Below are 21456 nucleotides of genomic sequence, written 5' to 3'. Positions count from 1 at the left end.
TTTTGTGTTTGTTTGTTTACTTCTTTATTATTTTTTATTTTTAAGTAAGAGTTACAAACACCCAGAAGAGCAAAAGGGAAAAAAATACAATTACATGCAAAATTTATAGCTACTATTTTTTTGGGTGTCTATGTCTAGCACATTCATCTATTCTCTCCATCACTCCCCACCTCCAAATACTTCCCCCCCTTTAGTCTTTGCAGTATTACTGCAGTGTGAGTCACGCACACAGCCTCTGTCTCAGTCAGGCATAGAGAGACACAGACTGACGCTCACCAGGGCAACGGTGTTTTTATTTCAACCTACTGCATTATGTTCAGAGGTGATGGTGGGTGGAGAATAAGAGGAGGGAGCTGCAAAGGCACGTCCGGACAGAGAAGGAAGGACTAATCCTTTAAAGTTGCCAAAGCTGAGCTGCAGCTCAACCGGACATCATCCTCTGTATGAGAGGATGAACTTTGCTAGTAACACAGAGAGAGAGAGTAGGGGAATGACTGGGGTGAATTTGGGTGGGGTGTGTGTGTGTTTAAATACAGAAATAAAGGGTGCTTGCATGTGTGTGCTTTGCTGTAAGATGATAAAAGAGGGCATTACTGTACCTCTCCCCAGGGGTTTGATTGGTGGAGATTTTACTCTCTAACCAGCCTTAACCGCCTAAGATCCGAACTATTTAATGTTATGCATTTTTAATTTCTCTTTGATATTTGAGCTGATTGGGGCCCAATGAATGTAAAAACAAAGAATTACCAGATTTTTTTTTACCTTATTTTTGTTTTTATGAAAAATCAGAGCCATATGACGATATTCGTTTAAAATTTCGATAGAACAGTAGCAGTATAATGTCCTCGTAAGTGGATATCAGGCCCTTGTAGAGCAAAATTGAGTATTTTGGTCTAAATAACCCAAATTGTGATGTCCACATATGTGGACGCCAGGTCCTAGGAGGTTAAATCATCATTAGATACAGACAGCATCCATTTCCTGTGTCTTGTTCTCAAACTGGGACAGCAGGGTTTGGAGTAGTTTTGGTTACCTTGCTGCAAAATGTCATTGTGTTTGTTCTTCATAAACACAACCTTACACTCGGGTTAAAATGAGAAAATAAAAGTTCAAACATTTGTGATTTGTGAGTAAATTTTTCCAAAAGAGACAGAATGTTGATGAGAGCCTGAGAAGTGATCAAATCCTGATCTCTGTGTTTGCTGTGTTCCCCAACTGACAGCCAAATCTTGAAGTTGGCCTGCTGGCCTGCACTGACTCTGTGAGGTCATGGATTGGGTACAGCTTTTTGTTGCTGTTGTTGTTTTTGTTGATGTCACTCAGCCTGGAGAGGTGATGTGACTGCAGGGTTTATGATACTTTTATTGAGGTCGAGAATCGTTCCGGTTCAGTGAGCTTAGGGGGAAGTAGAATTATCGAAGGTTAGAAGCCAAATCAAATTATCATTCAGAGAGCTGTGGCACCAATAAAATCAGAAGAATCTTCGAAAGCTACTATTGATCCTTTCATCCTCTTTGCTGTCTTTAATATTTATTTTTCCTCTGGCTGACATTAATATTTACTTTTGAGGGTTTCAGAACAAAGCAGCTGTATCTTCTCACGAGTCACTGCGTGCCTTTGAAGTCGAGGGCTCGCAGACCTCTTGAGTGGCACTTACATTTTAGGTCTTTGATGCTTCTCCGTAGCGTGGGAATTAGCTGTTAACTGAGGCAATCCTCTCCTTTTTGGAATCAGCTTACAGTGACACTGGATAGCTGACAGTTTGGTTACAGTAATACATTTTTTTCCACTGAGGTAACGTGAGGTAAAAGTGAGCAATTAAAATTTCAGTTAAATGTTTCAGGATGCAATGTGATCTTTTTTTAGGGGAATTTGATGCTTAAGTCTAAAGTTCCATTTGAGGTTTAACACATCAACTGTCAGCTGGTGGAAAATAGTCGTGGTGTAGTGTTTCCATGTATCTTTAAAGAATGAGCCTCCAAGCTGATGTGAGGAAAGTACACGGTAACTCTGTAACCCAAAGCAACCGTAATATATGTGTAATCAGTAACAGCCTGCTGTATACAGTCTTTTTGTACACTTTGAAAAAAGTGCAGGTTTGTCATGTCTTTGCTTGTAATACTAATCCCATTACTAACTAATCTGACTAACAGGTATTTCTTTGTTGCTGTTTTTTGTCTTTTCCCTTTGCTGTGCATCTGCAGTCTCCAACCAAGTGGTACATGAAGCTTGTGCCTGTAAGTGAACTAATCAGTGCGCTGCTCTTTCATCTGTGTCCAGAGTGACTGTCTTTCATTGCTCTTTCTGTCCGATCGCCATCGTTTTGTCATGTGTGAATCACTCAGTCACTGTGATATAAACCAGATATTTTCTCTCTTCTCCTGTTTTGATTTACAAGTGCTGTATGCATGTGATTATTGCTTTTCTTAATTTAAAGCAGACAAAGTAGGCTGTAAATGACAGTTAATATCTGAGTGTCCATCATTAACCATGTTCTGTATATGAGCCTGAGTTTACAAAAGTCAATATAGCCATTATTTGTGTCTCTAACGTGCTTCCTTGTATTGCTAACTGGAAGCTTGAACTATAAAATCTTGGGAAATCACTGATTATTATTGGCTTTTAGAAATCTAGAAGCTCCCACAGTTACTATACATATCAAATTGATAAGGAAATGGCAATATTTCAATGTTTTTCCTTCCTCAATCCGTACGAAGATGAAGATGGTCCACATAAACAAGAGCTCATTGTAATACAAGGAGAAAATAATTAAGGTCACGTCATGACATCTGGAATAATAATCAGTGATACTTACTTCAGTCATGCAGCTCTCTTCATTCTCGTGCCAGTTCTTTTTCCCTTTCAGTTCCAACAAGGCTCCAGAGCCGTTCACTTACTTTAATACATGAGTGAATTCAATGAGGCTTTGCAGCACTTGTTGCTGCTTTAAAGCTCCATTATACTTCCCTAATTTTGCTGCTGTCATTAGTGAAACGGTAAGAAACAGCAGGAGGAATTTGGCTTAATACCTGCTGTAGGTGTAGGCTTGGTAATTTTGCTCAAGGGCCTGGGTTTATAGTACTTTACATTCTGCAGGCTCGCTACAGGAAGGAGCAGGCCTCGACCCAGCCAGTTCCTTGGATCCCCCCAGTGGACAACCTGCTAAAAGACAGCACAGATGGCTCAGCCCTGGGTGCACTGCTGCACTTTTACTGTCCTCAGCTGCTGCCACTGGATGGTAAGAAACAAGCATGAGGAGCGTGGGTGGGTCAGTGGAATTTGCAGTTAAAGGAGGCTTGATAATAAAGTACAACATGACAGTAATGTATCTACCAGCAGTTAATTGCTTATTTGACCAAACAACTAAACCCAAAATGCATCTTATTGGTACATATTGAGGTGTCAAAATTCATAAGATAAGATAAGATAAGATAAGATAACCTTTATTAGTCCCACACGTGGGAAATTTGTTTTGTCACAGCAGGAAGTGGACAGTGCAAAAGTTATGACGCAAAAATTAGAATACAATAAGAATAAATACAGTACACAGCTGTACAGAATAGAATAAAATAATATACTATATACAGTAGAATAAAATAGAATAAAAATATACAATAAGATAAAAATAGAATACGAATGCTATATACAACTGAGTAAAAATACAACGATGCCAGAAAAGATTATTGCACTTAGTGTTATTGCACATGTGTGGATGTGTGTGTTTGTTCAGTTAAAGTCTTTGTTGTGGAGTCTGACAGCAGTGGGGAGGAAAGACCTGCGAAATCTCTCCGTCCCACACCATGGGTGCCGCAGTCTCCCACTGAAGGAGCTGCTCAGTGCTGTCACAGTCTGCTGCATGGGGTGGGAGACGTTGTCCAACAGGGATGACAGCTTAGCCGCCATTCTCCTGTCACTCACCACCTCCACTGGGTCCAGAGGGCATCCTAGAACAGAGCTGGCCCTTCGGATCACCCTGTTCAGTCTCTTCCTGTCCCCAGCAGAGATGCTGCCGCCCCAGCAGACCACACCATAAAAGATAGCAGAAGCCACCACAGAGTCATAGAAGGTCTTCAGGAGTGGGCCCTCCACCCCAAACGACCTGAGTCTCCGCAGCAGGTACAGCCTGCTCTGCCCTTTCCTGTAGAGGGCGTCTGAGTTATGAGTCCAGTCCAGTCTATTGTTCAGATGAACACCAAGGTACCTGTAGCTGTCCACAGCCTCAATGTCCATACCCTGGATGTTCAGTGGTTGCAGTGGAGAATGCTTGTGCCTGCGGAAGTCTACCACCAGCTCCTTGGTTTTACTGGCGTTGATCTGGAGGTAGTTCAGCTGGCACCAGTCCACAAAGTCTTGAGTCAGTCCTCTGTACTCCTTGTCGTCCCCATCAGTGATGAGGCCGACTATTGCAGAGTCATCAGAGAACTTCTGCAGGAAGCACTGGGTGGAATTGTGGGAGAAGTCTGCAGTGTAGATGGTGAAGAGGAACGGAGCCAGAACCGTTCCCTGTGGGGCCCCCGTACTGCAGACGACCCTGTCCGACACACAGCCCTGAGTCCTCACATACTGTGGTCGGTCGGTGAGGTAGTCCAAAATCCAGGTAGTGAGGTGATGGTCCACTCCAGAGTTCTCCAGCTTGTCCTTCAGAACCGAGGGAAGAATAGTGTTGAAGGCACTGGAGAAATCAAAGAACATGATTCTCACAGTGCTTCCAGCGGTCTCCAGGTGAGCGAGGGAACGATGTAGGAGGTGAATGACGGCATCATCCGCGCCAATGCCAGGCTGGTAGGCAAACTGAAGTGGGTCCAGTGATGAGCTTGTTAGGCGCCGAAGCTGAGCCAGGACCAACCGCTCCAGGGTCTTCATCAGGTGGGATGTCAGAGCCACCGGCCTGTAGCTGTTGAGGTCCTTGGGGCGTGAAGTCTTTGGCACTGGTACAACACAGGAGGTTTTCCAGAGCTGTGGGACTCTTCCCAACCTCAGGCTCAGGTTGAAGAGGTGCTCCATCACCCCACACAGTTGGTCCGCGCAGGACCTGACGACCCTCGAGCTGATGCCATCTGGGCCCGCTGCCTTCTTGCCATTAATCCTCCTCAGTTCCCTCCTAACCTGGGTGGTTGAGAGAGACAGGCTGGAGCCTTGTGTTGAGTGTGTATTGGATGCTGTTGTTGGGGGTGGGGGGGAGTGAGCAGGGTGAATAGAGGAGGTGTGAAGTGTCTGAGGTGTCAGAGGTGGAACAGCAGCAGTGGGGGTGGGTGAGTCTGCAGCCGATGTTGTAGACTGTCTCATGGTTGAATCAAATCTGTTGAAGAAATGATTCAGTTCATTTGCCCATCTCACATCCCTCCCAGGCAGAGAGTTCTGCTGTTTGTGGCCTGAGATGGTTCTGAGGCCTCTCCAGACTTCACCAACGTTGTTTTGCTGAAGCTGGTTCTCCATCTTCTGCCTGTAGCTGTCCTTCCCATTCCTTATCAGTCCCCTCAACTCTCTCTGCACCCTTTTCAACTCCTCTTTGTCTTTGGATTTGAAGGCCCTCCTCTTCTGCTTGAGGACAGCTTTAATTTCTGGGGTAATCCAAGGTTTGTTGTTGGAGAAACACCGTACAGTCCTGGTAGGTACGGTGTTATCCACACAGAAATTAATATAGTCAGTAATGCATGTAGTAAGGCTGTCGATGTCCTCTCCATGGTCGTCACAGATCACCTCCCACACAGTCGACTCAAAACAGTCCTTAAGAGCCTCCTCGCTCTCCTCTGACCATCTCAGCACTGTGCGGGTGGCTGGTGGCACCCTGCGCACTAAGGGCTCATACACAGGGACAAGGTGCACCAGGTTGTGGTCAGATTTGCCCAGTGGAGGGAGAGGTGATGAACTGTATGCCTCTTCAGCATTGGCATACAGTAAGTCCAGTGTTTTATTGTCTCTGGTTGAGCAGGTCACATACTGGGTGAAGGTGGGCAGTGTGGAGTCCAAAGAGGCATGATTGAAGTCCCCTGATATTATGAGAAGGGCTCTCGGAGATTGTGTTTGCAGTCTGCTGACCACTGAGTGGAGAGTGTCACAGGCTGCATCCGCGTTGGCCGAGTAATAATTGAGAGTACAGGGGGAGGTCGTCAAATGTTGTCTTTATGAGGGAAAGAGCTAATGGTTTATTCAATAGATCAAACATCAAAATAGACTCAAGATAATCACATTGTGTTGCCAAAGAGCCGAGTTAATATCAGGACAAATATGCAAACGCACAGACAACAATGAGGGGAACAAAAATCAATCAGGGAACGCTGTTTACCATGTTTAAATGAACAGTGTTTCCTGATTGATCTTTTGTTCCTGTGATTGTTTCAGCTTGGATAAATGACTGTGGATGTATGTAGTGTGGGGGTGTGTTTGTGTGTGTTTGGTCAGCTATTACACACACTTCATCAGCAATGTGATGTAATTACCTTACGTCCAACCACCAGTTGATGCCTACTGTGGAGTGTTTTGATTGGTCAGGCAGACGTTCTCAAAACTTTACGCTTTAAATGCCTCAGCAGTTCCTAAAAAAGAGACACAGCATTGTTCTGAACGCGCTCCATCACAGATCTTAAATATTACTGTCAGCACAGTAAAAAGGAAAACACTGACGTCTGCATTATAACCAGACCGACTTCAATCATCAAATTCGTACTCCGTCACAGTGACACCTGACGGATCTCTCTGCCCTCCCAGATGTTTGCCTGAAGGAGAATATGAGTCTGGCTGATCGACTGTACAACCTGCAGCTAATACAAGACTTCTGCAAAGACAACCTGAACAGCTGCTGTCACTTCAGCCTGGAAGACATGCTCTACGCCTCCTCCACCGTCAAGGTACTACTGTCTAATGATATACTTGCTTAAGTTAATATATAAGATTGTAAGAATACATTTTTAGGCACTGCATTTGCGTTTGTGGTGTGATCTGAGGCTTGCATTGTGATGCTGATTTTGGTTTGTTGGTTTACTGGTTGCTTGGCGGTCTCATGGTTCTCACTGTAAACAGATTCTTCACTCTCAGTCATTACAGTGTTGTAAAAATAGAATTTTAGCTGCTAAAACGTTAGAATGGTACCCAGTAAAAAATGTCTGTTAGCAGAAAATCCAAACCCTGTCCGCAGTGCCCCCTGCTCTATTTAAAACACTAGTTTGCGATGTCAGTCCCAGTCAGACTTGATGACTTTTTTTCAAAACACTTTAAAATTATTCATAAGTGTTGTACCGACACAGATTAGAACCCCATGTGGTGTTAGATTCAGGCTAAATGAAACAAGAGAAGTGTGCAGCAGTGTAGGCCAGTGTGGTGAGTCACGCTGTGGAAAAGAAACTTTCAGTCCAAACTATCCGTCTTCACCAGCCACAAGCTTGGAGAGCTCCACTCAGCCTTTTCCTCCAAACAGTCTATGCATGCGTTCATTTTTCTGCCCTGTAACTTGCTTTCCATTGTTTGTTTTCTTTTCATCTTCATTTCCTAATTTCCTTCTCTAGTTACTCTTTCTTCTTCTCCAACCATCCTTTTTCTTTTGCTCGTTTATTTCATTTAAAAAGTTGCCACTGCTTTTAAGGAATTTTACTAATGATGTTTCTCCTCATGTTTGCTGACCTTTCTCAGACAGTATTAGTTTCTCTTGACAGAGACCTTTCTGATTTATAAATCCTTCAGTCCTCTCTCGTCTATAACACTGTTGTTTCTCTGTGTGTGTGTGGTTTCTTGGTGTATGAATGTGTATTGCAGCTGGAGTGCCATGGAGACAGTCCGCATTTTACATTAAGCTCAGCCCTGCTTTTCTGCCGTTACCATAAAAACATATATAGGTCACTCGAGACACACAGGAAAGAGCTTATTTTACCCTCTCACTAATGTTCCACTCTGTCTTTGAATCCACAACATTTCAGTATGTTTACTTGGTCAGCTGGTGTGCATACTGCATATACATATATATATATATATTTCTGTTGCATACCTACTAATTTATCATCAAATTGCCATTATAGCCAGTGGTTGCCACAACCACAGTGCACTTGTGTTTGCTCAGTGGTTTGATCTAACGTTCCCTCTCTCATGCTCATGAGTTTGTTTTTAGTGTGTCGGTCTCAGTGTGTTTTGCCCGAGAGCTGCACGGGCAGGGGAAAAATAAGTTGATGTGTCTGGATAAGTTTGACTTTCCCTGACTGTCACCTCAGCATGTCCTCAGATGTAGGAGAGCTCTGAGCACACACACAATACAGGTCACTGAAAGGACAAACCTCAGGGGACTGTCCAAACTGACTAAAATATGTCTAATATCTAAAGGAAACACGCTGAAAAAAGCAGTTTTGAAGCTGAAATCCAGCAAAATGATGAAGGTAGAAAGTATTGAAAGTATCATTATATGCCAAAAGTAATGAAATGTATTCATATTTAGAGGAAAGTGCCCTTTACATGCTTTATTTTGCACAAAATTTCTAAAAAAAAAAAGAGCAAAAAGAGACATATCAATTTCCGCCCAAAGCACATGCGTTCTTTTCAACATGGTGTCAAAAAAATAATCACCAAGCTTTGTGAACCAGCCATTAGCAGCATTTTGCTGACACTGATTTCAGGAGGGGTAGAGCAGCCTCAGCAGGCACAGTAATTGCCTGAGAGAAGCAGTGCGGCAGACACGAATGCACACAGAACTAGTTAGATTCAGTAACCTTGACCCAGATTGCAGGGAGTCACACCCTCGGTGGTCGTATGTTGTTGCTCGGCACGCTGATGGAGACCATATTACAGAGAATGAGCCTCCGCTTAGAGGGGAGGGGAGGCGCACGAGGTGTTGATGTGGAAAAAAGTGGAAACGGGAGAGAAGCGACAAGAAGGTGTGATAACACAGTTTGAAACAATTAGGAAGGAGAAGGAGCGAGGAAACAGAGTAAATGGGACACTATCTTTGAGAAAGTGATGACAAGATTGGGCACACGTGTTACAGTAACACACACAATAGACTCACACTTTGCCTCTGTGAAAGTGTCCCTATGATAATGCTGCTGCCAGATGTGGTTAGCGGAGATTAGAGCTGGTGGTTTCCAAACACAGTTAAAAACACACTCCTCAATTGATTGACATTAAAATAGTCATAATTCATAATAATAATAATAATGGATACTTTATTGATCCCCATGGGGAAATTACTTGTTTTTCTCTGCATTTGACCCATTCACTCAGTGAAGCAGTGGGCAGCCCACTAAGCAGGCGCCCGGGGAGCAGTGTGTAGGGACGGTACCTTGCTCAGGGGTACCTCAGGGTAGCCGTTAAGTGGATTCGAACCGCCGACCTTCCGATCATGGGGCGACCACTTTACCTACTGAGCTATCCCTGCCCCCCGTGACAATAAAGTGCATCAGAATATAGGATTGCAGTAAAGAGAGAACCTGGAAGATGCCACAGTTTAGCTTAAATGATCAACTCTAGCTGGTGTGGAGAAGATCATTTAATAGATGTTATCAGTCTTCCTAAGAAATCAGATGCAGAAAATTGGAAAAGAGCATGAAGCGTTACAGTGGGAACATTTATTGCCCACACACCCCCAAACTAGTCTGCCTGATATCTTCATGTCAGACACCAGGTCTCTTTCTGGTAAATACGTAGCCCTCTCCAAGATTAAGAGTCTGCACTCTTTCCTCTCAAGTTACACAAAATTTGCATGTATGGTGATGACAGGTTGACTTGACATTTTGTTCAGTATACCTTAGTAAGAAGCAAAACACTTTCTTCCTTTCTGTAAGGAACCCAAAAGCCATATATCACATACATTACCTAAGGCCATTATTTGCTAATGGACACCAGACCACTAAATCACCCAACCCGCTCCCATTTACTGGCTCTATGTTTAATTAATTCCTCACACATCATAGTGGCTATCTGTGGACTCAAGGAAGATAAATGAAATTCACCAGCTCCTTTTGTACCACGAGGTTCCTCGCAAACATGCTGCGGTTGCCCTGAGGAGGCAGTTAACACACTTACAATAATTCATAATCTCCCTCTTCAACGTGATTCTCAATTAGTCATTTGTTTATGATCTGACTGTCAGCAGTGAAGGATGGCACTTTTACTCCTAAAGTGGCACACAGGATTACATATAATAGCCGTGGCTGTAGTCAACGCACATTGCAGTCTAGTATAATTTCCTCTTCACTGTCAGGTAAAGAGTGGCAGGGTTACAGGAAGTAATATGATGTTCGATACTACGTGTTTCTGAGCAATCGCTTCTAAAAATCCAAATGTTTTCTCCTACCGTCTTTCAATAAGCGTCTGGCAGCTGTCTGATAAACTTGGCGAAAGACCAAAGGATGGTTTTTCCAGATTGGAGTGAGTCTGTCTGGCTGGCTGCTGGACGTAGATCCTTTAATCAACCCTCTGGCCCAGTGACTGTTAAGATTAATTCCCTCTGAATGCTCACTGTGTGGCTATAGGCCGCATCTTCAACATCATTTCTAGGGGCTTTGTTGGTATATATTTTCCTATGCATTTGAATGTTTCACTGTTGTGTATGTGTGTGGCACATACAGGGGAGGAGGGGGAGGGTGTTTATTCCTATACCCGCAAAGTGGATTAGCTTCCCCCACCCCACCACTCTCAGCTCTGATCTTCTAGTCTTCTAGTAATCACCAATCTGACTTCATTCTGAGCGGCACACACTCAAATCTGCAGACAGGGAACTTGGCAATGCTGCAGACCTGGCAACCCACGAGGCAGTAATGCCATTCACTGGGGAGATAGGTGTGGTGGTGGTGCAGTGGTTGGTTTAAGGGATCAGACTGAGTGTGTGTGTGTGTGAGTGCTGAGGCTGGGGGTATTAAGCAAAAACACTCACACCTGGTGTGTCAGTAGTAGTCGGGCGAACAGATGGGAGGAGAGAACAAGTAAGCTGGTGGCACCAATCTGGGAAGGGCGGATGACAGGAGATCTTTGTCTCTTTCTCATTCAGTCATTTTTTTTCCTGCTTTTTCTTTCTTCTGAGGAGTGCTTCACATGCTGAACACACCTAAAAGGTAACCAGCACTATTTGATTTGGAGTTCATTAGTAATTCTTTGCTTACTCAACTCTAACGACTTTGTTAACCATGTGCTCCACTGCTTCTCACACCAGCGGAGCAGGATTCTGCAGCAGACACACCTTTTCGTCTTCTTGCAGCCCTGCACGCTCGCATGTGAATTAGACGGGAAACAAAACCATGTGAAATGCTGCAGTAACACCCCCCCCCCTCCAGCCAAGCAGGGTGCTGGTGTTAATTGCCTCCGTCCTTCCTGGTGTGGTTTTGTGCTTCAGTTGACACGTGCGCTTTGGTGTTTGACTGGTACAGAAAGATGCTGCTCATGACTTGAGTCAGGCTTCTTTAGAGCTGGAGCACGCACCATTGTCTTTGTCTGGAGACCGTGGACTGAGAGCTGGTAGAGGGTGGGATTCCTCAAGGTCGTGCTTTACTCCACTCATTTGCATTTGTGTGTGTCTGTGAGTGAATAAAGAAAAACTGTACAATTTGGCCTGATCATTCAGCATAAATTGATTACTGTAAATTAATCTCATCTGTTTGGATTGGAGACATGTTATTTGGTCATTTCTTTGTTTCAAGACAGTGACAGGTTGAAAGAATTTATAAAGGAGGGAGCAGAAGAAAGGCAATGTTTCTAGAGAATAAGCTTTTTTCCCATTATTATAAGGAAACAAACAACAGTGCTTTGGGAGAATGAAATACTGAGTCAGGGACTTTGTAAGATTGATGTTTTTTGCAGCGCAGTGCACTCTCCTCCAGCAGTTTCACCTCCTCGTGTATGTTGACCCAATTCAAACGTGGACACGACCTGGCACAGCAGTGTTAAATCCCTTTGAGCTCTGACTCTCAGTCTCATTCAGGTTGGATGCAGGTGACCTCTATTTTGTAAATGAGGTTAATGTCTTAATCGCTTCTCGACTAGCACTGTTACTATTTGCTTTAGCATCATTTACATTGCCTGAGCCAACACAGAGAAAATATAATTTCCCTGTAAATGACTCTACAGTCGTTTGAACTGTGAGGCATGTTTCTCTTAAAGAGGATATTCTATCAACTAATTAGTCATATATACACAGGGTACAATACAAGTTTATGATACCTCAGCTTAACAGAGACACCTGCTGGACAAATCAGACAATGCAGTTGAATGAAGCTGTTTTGGACTCATCCGGATTTTATTCTCTGTGCTGTAGCATTTACGTGTTTTTGAATGGTTTCAATCTTGCTCTTGTTTTCCTCCCCAGAATAACTACCTGGTGTTCATGGCAGAGCTGTTTTGGTGGTTTGAGGTGGTCAAACCGTCATTTGTGGAACCAAGAAAGCTTGATACCGAAGGCACAGGCAAGTGTCAAATTCTAACCCTGCAACTTTATTTGTATAGCATTTTTCAAAGAGACACAAATTGCTTCACAGTTTTGAATAAAATTCAGACATTAAAGCGTACATGATCGAACAAAGATGCATAATCAACCATATGGCCAGACGTTCATTCCAACATACACAATTCCAATAAACACAAATCATTGTAAACTATGGATGAAGGGGAAGCTAACCTAAAATGTAATGTCATTTCAATTAAATTTAAAGTAGCTATAGTCATGCTAGTGTCACGATTTGTAGCGAAGCAGCAGTAACTAAGTATGGTAATGTTTTTTCTCTGAATCATACACAAATTAATCAGATAAGGATCATGCAATATTACATTGTGTCTATTGAAAAACCACAGTGCGATCATTTTTATTTGTCTTATCACGTCAGAGCCCTCATCCTTCTTGAAGAATTTCCCTGTAATCCCCATCTCCAAGGCAACTAAGAAGAGTTTTATGGAAAGGCCCCCAAGCCCTGAAAGACCCAGGTATGTTAGCACCAAGTTACAATGACAAGAAATCAGGTGGCAGAAAATTCTCAGTTCCCATCATCATGTTTGTCTCTCTCGTTCTCAAGTTTACCCCTGCGGCCCCAGCCCCGAAACTCAGGTGATTATATTTATTTATGGAAATACATACAAAGTATATACAAAAGCATTCTGTTGTGATTGTTACTCATCATATGCGTCTTACAGGAGAGATCAAGAGGTCAACCTCGATGTCCTTTGTTGATGGCAATCTCGGTACCTGGCCAAAAGAGAAGAGGTGAGTGTTATCATTGCCCTCTTTATGTCTAACCTTTTATCATTTGTTAACCAAATCTGCTAAATTAAATTACAATTTCTTGTTGTTTTTTGTTTTGTCTTTTGTGTTAAGATCTGGGCCTTACGGTGTGTCCTTTGACATCCCCTTTGATAAAGAGGAGTCTGCGCCTGCCACTGTTCCCTCCACACGTGGCATGGTCAGGTCTGTCAGCACGGATGATGGTTCTGGTTTCAAGGTCCTTCACATGCCCCGTGGAATGAAGCGCAACCTGTCCTTCCAGCCAGTGAATGGTCAGAGTGTCGGCATTGAAGAGGAAGGCTGCCCAGACAGCCTTGCTGGCATGGAGCCGAGCAAGCAAGGGTACTCCAACGGACACAGAGGAGTTACAGAAACAACTCCGTCCACGGAGGAAGCCCTCCAGATTATCCAAAGCCCAACCAGGCCACCAGTGGAGGGCATCAACAATGGTTTCTTTCTGCATAGTCAGGAACATGGTGCCGGCGTTGGTGCTTTAGATCCAGTGTCAGAGGTGGACTCCAAAGGACCTTTGAGCACAACGGACACCACAGAAGTGGACACTGGCATCCATATCCAAACAGAGGACATGCTGGATGAAGATTCCTCTCTGAAAGACTGCTCTGTGAACATGGAGCTGGACATGGACACGCCGAGCCCCTGCCCAAGCAGTCAAAGCAAATCCCCTTCAGCAGTAAAGATGACTAGCTTTGCTGAGCAGAAGATGAAGAAGCTTAATCCATCAGCACCAGACTCAGGAAGGGGCAGCTGCAGCTCGCTGAAGACCACTCCGGAGGGCTCTGAATTTGGGCTCCCATTATCTGTCTCATGGGCCCCGACCCCTGAGCACAGCCCGGTCCGCCAACAAAGCACACCGCCCCCTATTTCACAGCCGTCACCCACACCTGTCCAGCTTCCACCCAATGACCCCGCTCAGGTCATGGCTACAGAGATGGTGCAGCTGCGGATGAGGCTCGAGGAGAAACGGAAAGCTATTGAGGCGCAGAAGAAGAAAGTGGAGGCAGCTTTTACAAGGCATCGGCAAAAGATGGGCCACTCAGCATTCCTAAACGTGGTAAAGAGAAAAGGTGACGGTGCAGCAAGTGGAGAAGAGGGAGGAAAAACTGAGGGAGAAGGAAAGTCAGCAAGTACAAGTCCTACCTTTAAATTTGGGAGGAACAAGGCAGACACACCTGACGGGGCAGAGCAAAGCAGCACGGCTTCCTGTTGGCAAAAATCTCCCGGTGCAGGTGAGGAAGGCGGACAAAGCCACGCTCAGCTGACAGAAGTGGATCTCACAGAGTATACACGTTCAATTGAGAAACTCAACCACTCTTTGGCCTTCCTCCAAACTGAGATGCAGCGATTGGCTCAGCAGCAAGAAGTAATCATGGCCATGAGGGAGCAAAAACAGCAGCAGGCGTGGGTCATCCCTCCTCCACATACAAACCCCTCGCCACAGAAGCACGGTCGAGCCGGAGCCGTCACTCGATCCTCGGGACCCTCTTCTCCGGCTGACTCCCCTCGTTCCACCCATCGCTCTCCAACCAGCATCAAACGGAAATCTGCATCCTTCCACTCACGTAATCCTCGCACCCCTCGACCCAGCGAGCTCAAGCTGGCCCCCTACAGTCGCGTCCTAACCGCGCCACAGTCTGTCGATAGCATCCCAAGGCTACGGCGATTTTCTCCCTGCCAGCCCCTGGCAAGTTCCTTCGTTTACATGGGGGAGAAACCAGCAACCGCCAATTTGGAGACGGTTGCTCCAGTTGCAGATAAAAACAAGGAAACACATTCCCTCATTTCCCCAGAGCGAGAGCTTGTGGGTATAGCCGGCTCCCCCTCCCCAAAACTGCAGAACAAAAAAGAGCAAAGTGAAGTAGGTACTAATTCCCAAACCCAGGAAACAGAAACTCCCCACCAATCCAAGACCACTGACATGGAAACAGATTACCAGAAAGCTCAGAAGTCAGATATAGAGCTCAAACCTACTTTAGAGTCAACATTCCCTGAAGTTCTAGCCCACCCTGTGATAGAGACCTTCACGGTGATGCCAACAGAGATCCCTTTCCAGTCAGAATTGTCTGGCCAAGCCAAAAGCAGTTTGATTGAAGTTCCTCTGTCAGTGGTGAAACCGCTAGAGGATCCAACTCTGGATGAAAGCCTGGAGATGCAGCAGGGGGATGCGGAAAGCCTAGATGATGAACAGAAGCTGTGCCGTGGTTTCTTTTTCAAGGTAGGCTAAATCACAAAAATTAACACACGCACAACCCGAGTGGCATTTAAACGTGTCGCTGAGTTGAAAACAAATTGAAAAAACCTACAGACATATTTGTAATTGGGCAGAAATGATTGTTTTCATAGGGAAACAGTTTTTGTTCCTAGGTGAAGATGATAAGTAGCACAGGATATATGCTGTTTGAGGATAGTATCATCTTCCCCTTTATAGCTTCTACGGCTGCTGCTAACTGCTGTCTGGGCTTCAATGTGGGTCACAAAACTGGGGCTGCTGTGAATAATTCAGGCGCAGCTGTGGAAACACGGGGCTGAAGATGGGTCGGCTAGAAAACGAGGGTGGATACAGAGGGATGAGCAATGAGCGGTCACATGAATTAACCTCTACAGGAATCAGATTTGTAGTTGAGTTGCATTAGAAGTTTGCTGTGCCACCATTAGAAACAGCTGAATTCAAATTCATTTCGTCACGTGTGTTTATATTTATAGTCTGAACTCAGATATTACAGCGTTAACCACAGGGACATGAAACAAAGCGTCTGTTGCATAATAAAGTGTTTAGAAAGCCTTCAAATGAATGTGCTCTTTCTGGCCCTGAGAAATTCCTCTGTTCTGTGGCTTCTGCAAGCCCTTTTGAATCCAGGTTTAGAGTCACCTCTTCATTATATCAGATTAGATTGAACAAAACAACAATAAAAAGGATTTACTGGGTATCAAAATGACACTCGGTTCTGCCAGCTCTGGATTTTCATCACAACCACAGAAGGTCAACTTTGCTTGATGAAAAACAGATAAACAGCTAAACGTATAATATTCATAAATTGACACAGCAGCTTGCATTACCTCACACACACACTTTAACCCAGCTGCCTTGTGTTCCTACAGGAGGATGGAAAAGCAGAGGAGAACATGGCGCAGAAGAGGGCTGCACTGCTGGAGAAAAGGATGCGAAGGGAAAAGGAGAGCCAGCAGAAGAAGATGCAGCTGGAAGCTGAGCTGGAGCAGAAAAAAGAGGAAGCTCGGTGTGTCCGTCTGAGAAAAAAAATTAACTTGTTTGTTGAGATTTTATTTGATGCTTTACTAGAATCTTTTTCCTACTTTTTCCTCATATTTTTTGTTTCCATTTTGTATTATCTTCCATGTATTTTCTTCATTCTGTCCATTTATGAAACATCACAAGATAGTAATAGTAACGTCACAGCTTTCTAAAGCCCATTATGTCCCAATATTTGCTTAATATATCTAAGACTTATAGACCTGATTAACGTTCAACATCTTGCCAAATAACTAGTCTCTTTTTAATAGCGGTGCAGTGCAATATTTACCAATCAATCGGCTGTCTCTTATATGGTGAATTTAGCATTTCAAAGTATCTTATTGCTAACTCTCCTTCCATCCCTGCATCTGTTCAGACTGAAAGCCGAAGAGGAGCGTGTCAGGAAGGAGGAGGACAAGGCCAGGAAGGAGTTCATCAAGCAGGAGTACCTCCGGAGGAAGCAGCTGAAGCTGATGGAGGACATGGACACCGTCATTAAACCTCGACCCGCGGCAGGGGCCAAACAGAGGCGAGGGCGACCGAAGTCTATCCATCGCGACAGCATGGACTCACCCAAAACCCCTGTGAGGGCTGCCACAGGTAACCATGGAGATGACCCCCTCTCTTAGAGAGGTCAATGCCATCTCGTCTGTCACATCAGTGTCTCGCTGCTGCAGTGCATTGTGCCACCTTAGACTGTGTTAAGCAACCAGCTGAGTGCTGCCTTCCTCCTGATGTTTCCTTAAATGCTGTTTTATATACGGTAGTAAAAATATCAAGCTAATATATGGCATTGATATTAATGCAATAATAATAATAATTAGTATACTGAAAAATTATTCTAAAATAACAAATTAAAACCTCACGTTGAAGGAAGCAGCATCAGTGTATGCATGTGTGATATGTGTATATTTTTAAAAAAGCATTATATGATCTGATTTTACTGAATATGTGTTTAATTATGCATCATATTAGTCAGTTTTGCATGTATTTGTGGTTGTGAGACATTTCAGTCGCAGCACTGAGGCTCTAATGCTGTCGCAGGTGGCACAAAACACCGTGGACAGTCCGGTGGTGTTTTCATTCGTGCTGTGGTGTAATCGTGTCGTGTTGTGTTGTGCCACGTGTGATTATCTCACATCCAGGTTCACGCCAGCGTGTCTTTTCAGTCTCCAGCTTGTCCCTTGCTTCACTCAACCTGGGAGACAACGACAGCGTTCACTCTGAGAAGAGAGCAGCAAGGTGAGATGTTACTGGGTTCTTTTTCCCCCAAAATGAAACAGGTTTAACACTTGGTTTAGATTTTTGTGTTCCATTCAGCAGTAAATAATTTTACTGGTTTAACCTTTTCTACTTGCTGTAAGAGCCTTAAATCCATGCCAGATATATAGTACAGAGTAAACTCGCACTGCCTTCTCAGGCAGAGCACGTGCTGAAGTGCTCTCCGGTGTTACAGTAGGAGTTTTATCCTTCACACCTGCCGTGATGTGCATTTAATTGGACCAGCAGACTAACTCTAACTCTCAGATCTAACATTTTTCCTGTTTTCTCTCAGTCTTCCCTTTTAACGCTTTCCTTTCATGTTGTTTGACACGTCAGAAGTTCTAGTTTAGCCTCTAGCGGTCTCTTCTACTTTCTGGGCTCTCCTAAACTGAGAAGGAGAAGGTTAGTTTTTCTGGTTGACGGTGAAATCTTAAAGGCAATTCATGCTGTCCTGAGCCCAATCCTGCACTGAAAACCCTTTAGACCACAATGGGTTTTGTTAGGGATTGTGTAAGCACTTTAAGCAAAAGCAAATGTTTTTTTGTTGAGACACTCATAACTAACTTCAAAGCAGGTCCGCTATGCTTCCTTCAGTATCACCATCACAAAACAATCACTTTTTTCTTTCCTGCTTACCCTTCTGCTGTGCTGTTCTCACCAATGTCCACACCTGCTTTGGTTATTTACGTCTGATAAAACACCAGGTGATTTATTCAGAACCACTGCTTGACAAACTCAATGCACACCCGAGGTAGAGCATCCATCTTATCAAGTCATAAACACATTTTTTTTATTCAAAGAAAGCTGAAATGACTTGTTAATATGGTCAGTTTAGTTGCACAAGTTGGCCTAATTGCTCTTACTTTGCATTTTCTTTGCTTATATTTACCAAATGCATGGCACAGATCATGTAATTTGGTGGTGTCCATGTAAAAAGCAGCATTTGATTTAATATTGTGAAGTTAAAATACTCCAAATGCAAAGAGTCTTACAGTGAGAGCAAGTAAATGCCAAATCCTGCACAAAAAATGTATCTGAACTTTTTTTTACTGAGCTTAATGCACCAAACTGTATTCACTGCCTGCGCTTGCAAGCTTTGCTGCTGCCCTGGTTATCATGACTTTGTCACACAGCTAAAACCCAAACCAAGTCCTTTCTTTTGATGACCAAACTGAACTGAATAGCAGTGCCTGCAGTATGCTGTGCTGAGTGTTCAGGATCAGCACACATCCAGAGAGGTAAACTAACGGTCTGTGTGTGTGTGTGTGTGTGTGTGTGTGTGTGTGTGTGTGTGTGTGTGTGTGTGTGTGTGTGTGTGTGTGTGTGTGTGTTTTCTAGGCCTGACTCTGCTGATGGTTTCCTGTCCCCCAGTCGCTCCAGCAGCAGGAATGGAGAAAAGGACTGGGAAAATGGATCCACCACCTCTTCTGTTACATCAAATACAGAGTACACTGGTAGGTTAACTCAGTACACGTCTTAGTTTATAGACACATATTAAAAGTGGCAAATATTCACAACATACAGTTGTTAAATTAGATCTTTGTTCTATCCATTGGAGATTTGTTTTTATTTATTTTTATTTTTTTTATGTTGATCTCATTGTCTGAAGCTGGGTTTCCGTTTGTACTGATTGCAGTTCAAAGTAGTGATATAAACAGTTGTTTCTGATTCAAATAGCTCACATTCCTCTGTCAGACTAACTGGTAACCCTACCCTTAGCTATCATCATACACGATTCAGCAGCAGAAAGAGTAAAACCAAGCAAACAAGTCTTTCCTTTGACATCACTGGAGTGGTTGCTATGGCAACAGTCCCATCCTGATCTCCCTGCCTCCGTCTTTCTTTCAGGACCGAGGCTGTACAAGGAGCCCAGCGCCAAATCTAACAAGCACATCATCCAAAATGCTCTGGCACACTGCTGCCTTGCAGGGAAGGTCAACGAGGGGCAAAAGAACAAGATTTTGGAGGTACATGTCCTTCATAACTATACTTACAGTTGCACTAAAACTGACATGGGACCTTTGACTCTCTTTGAGGTGTATGTTTAGTGTACATTTTCATATAAAGTGGTCTTTAAATTCAGAGTTTTTGTAGATTTGCCTCTGTACACCATCACAGTGGATTTGAAACAATCAAGATGTGATTGAAGTGCAAACCTTTTGAAGACTATCCCATTTCTTTGCCTTGAGTAACTCTTGGCTTGCCTTTGCAGTATGTTTCATTATCCATTCGCACTGTAAGGCACTATCTGATTAGTTATGCAGCATTTGGCATAATCTCTGCAGAGATCATAGCCACTTCACAATTCATGTATCATGAGTGTTTTGTAAGCTGTATATCCTGTTGATATTTTAAGTCACAGATTTATAAATAGGAAAAAATATCTACATAGCACATCAAGTGTCCTTAAGCATATGTCACCTACTTATCTAACCACATTTACTCCCCTGATCTTGACAGGAAATGGAGAAATCAGAAGCCAACAACTTCTTGGTTTTGTTCCGAGATGCCGGATGCCAGTTTCGCGCTCTCTACACTTATTGCCCCGAGACCGAAGAGATCAACAAGCTGACGGGCATCGGCCCCAAGAGCATCACACGCAAGATGATCGATGGCCTCTACAAGTACAACTCAGACAAGAAGCAGTTCAGCCAGATACCAGCTAAGACCATGTCAGCCAGCGTGGACGCAGTGACAATCCACAACCACCTCTGGCAAACCAAGAAGCCAGCCACCCCTAAAAAAGTAGTGCCTGCCCAGTCCTAATGGGACTTGATACCCTGAACATTTCATTTTCCTTCTTTGAACATAACCAGTCTCGGTTAGCACTTCACTGTACATATCCATGAAGATTCAAACACCTGCAATGCCAGTTAGATGAATGCGTATTTATCTTTTGTTTTGTTTGTTCTCCTCATTGCATTCCCGTCCTTTATCCTTCATATTCGGACCAGAAGTGATAAGACTTTAAAGATCACGAACAGCTGGAATGTACGACACTGTCGAGGAATGATGTAAACGTAATCATGTCTGTGTTTGAAAAAGAGATTTGAGACATTGTGTGAGAGCGCGTGTGACTGATTTTATGTGCCAAACATTAAAAGAAAGAAAAAAGGAGACAGTATGAATGCCGGGACATTTTACTCCGTACACTGAAGCTCTGAATGTTTTCAATTCATGTATAGATTGACTTTTGTTCGCTCTACCCTGTTGAAGTGTGGCCTTACGCACGTTTGTTTTAGCGTAAGAGTGAGTGTAAAGCGACAACCTCTTTTGTATTTGGAAGAAACCTCTTTTTTCTTTTCTCACCTGTGTGAGTAAAAGTTTGTACATTAAAGTACGTAAACTCCAAAGGGCCAAAAAAAACCTGATTGCATACAGCTAGCGTTAGCCACACAGGATACATGTGTTCAGCTCAACAAAGCAAAGCGGTTCCAGCTTTTTCAGAACCCCTGTTTTTGAGGAAGTGATTTTAATGAATGCAGGACGTTACTGTAGATCACTGGTTCTCAACCTGTAGGTCAGGACACGTGCAGACAGTTTGTGCTGTACAATGTCAGTTTTCTGGTTTATTTGCATTGCTTCAGCCCAAAAGATCGGGAACCAGTGTTGTAGATCACCTCGCTGCTGGTTCACAGCAGGTTTGTGAACAAATGAAACTCCTCAGTATTATTTATTTTTTATTATGAAATGCTGCCGACTACAACTTGTAGGGTTCTTTGCAGTGTACTAAGATATTGTA

General features: G+C 43.7%; 1 protein-coding gene across 2 annotated transcripts in view; it reads left to right on the top strand.

The window, feature by feature from the left end:
• camsap2a (calmodulin regulated spectrin-associated protein family, member 2a) overlaps positions 1-20480 on the top strand; it is a 43300-nt gene extending 22820 nt beyond the window's left edge. The window contains exons 5-19 of one of the 2 annotated variants that reach the window (XM_085373662.1): positions 2205-2237; positions 3097-3238; positions 6709-6848; positions 12278-12374; positions 12792-12888; positions 12978-13009; positions 13096-13165; positions 13277-15416; positions 16301-16437; positions 16828-17051; positions 17597-17693; positions 18051-18116; positions 19053-19168; positions 19563-19681; positions 20175-20480. In XM_085373662.1, coding sequence (XP_085229788.1) covers positions 2205-2237; positions 3097-3238; positions 6709-6848; positions 12278-12374; positions 12792-12888; positions 12978-13009; positions 13096-13165; positions 13277-15416; positions 16301-16437; positions 16828-17051; positions 17597-17693; positions 18051-18116; positions 19053-19168; positions 19563-19681; positions 20175-20480 — 3816 coding nt within the window. The remainder of the gene's footprint in view (positions 1-2204; positions 2238-3096; positions 3239-6708; positions 6849-12277; positions 12375-12791; positions 12889-12977; positions 13010-13095; positions 13166-13276; positions 15417-16300; positions 16438-16827; positions 17052-17596; positions 17694-18050; positions 18117-19052; positions 19169-19562; positions 19682-20174) is intronic. The other variant, XM_085373663.1, reaches the window with a different exon arrangement.
• The last annotated feature ends 976 nt before the right edge of the window (positions 20481-21456 follow it).

Source organism: Diplotaxodon limnothrissa, linkage group LG15 (assembly GCF_057381915.1).
Source record: "Diplotaxodon limnothrissa isolate DT_005_m linkage group LG15, D_limnothrissa_male_GT1.1, whole genome shotgun sequence".
Lineage (NCBI taxonomy): Eukaryota > Metazoa > Chordata > Actinopteri > Cichliformes > Cichlidae > Diplotaxodon > Diplotaxodon limnothrissa.
Note: the sequence above shows the minus strand (reverse complement) of the source record. Positions and strands in the feature narration are given on the sequence as shown.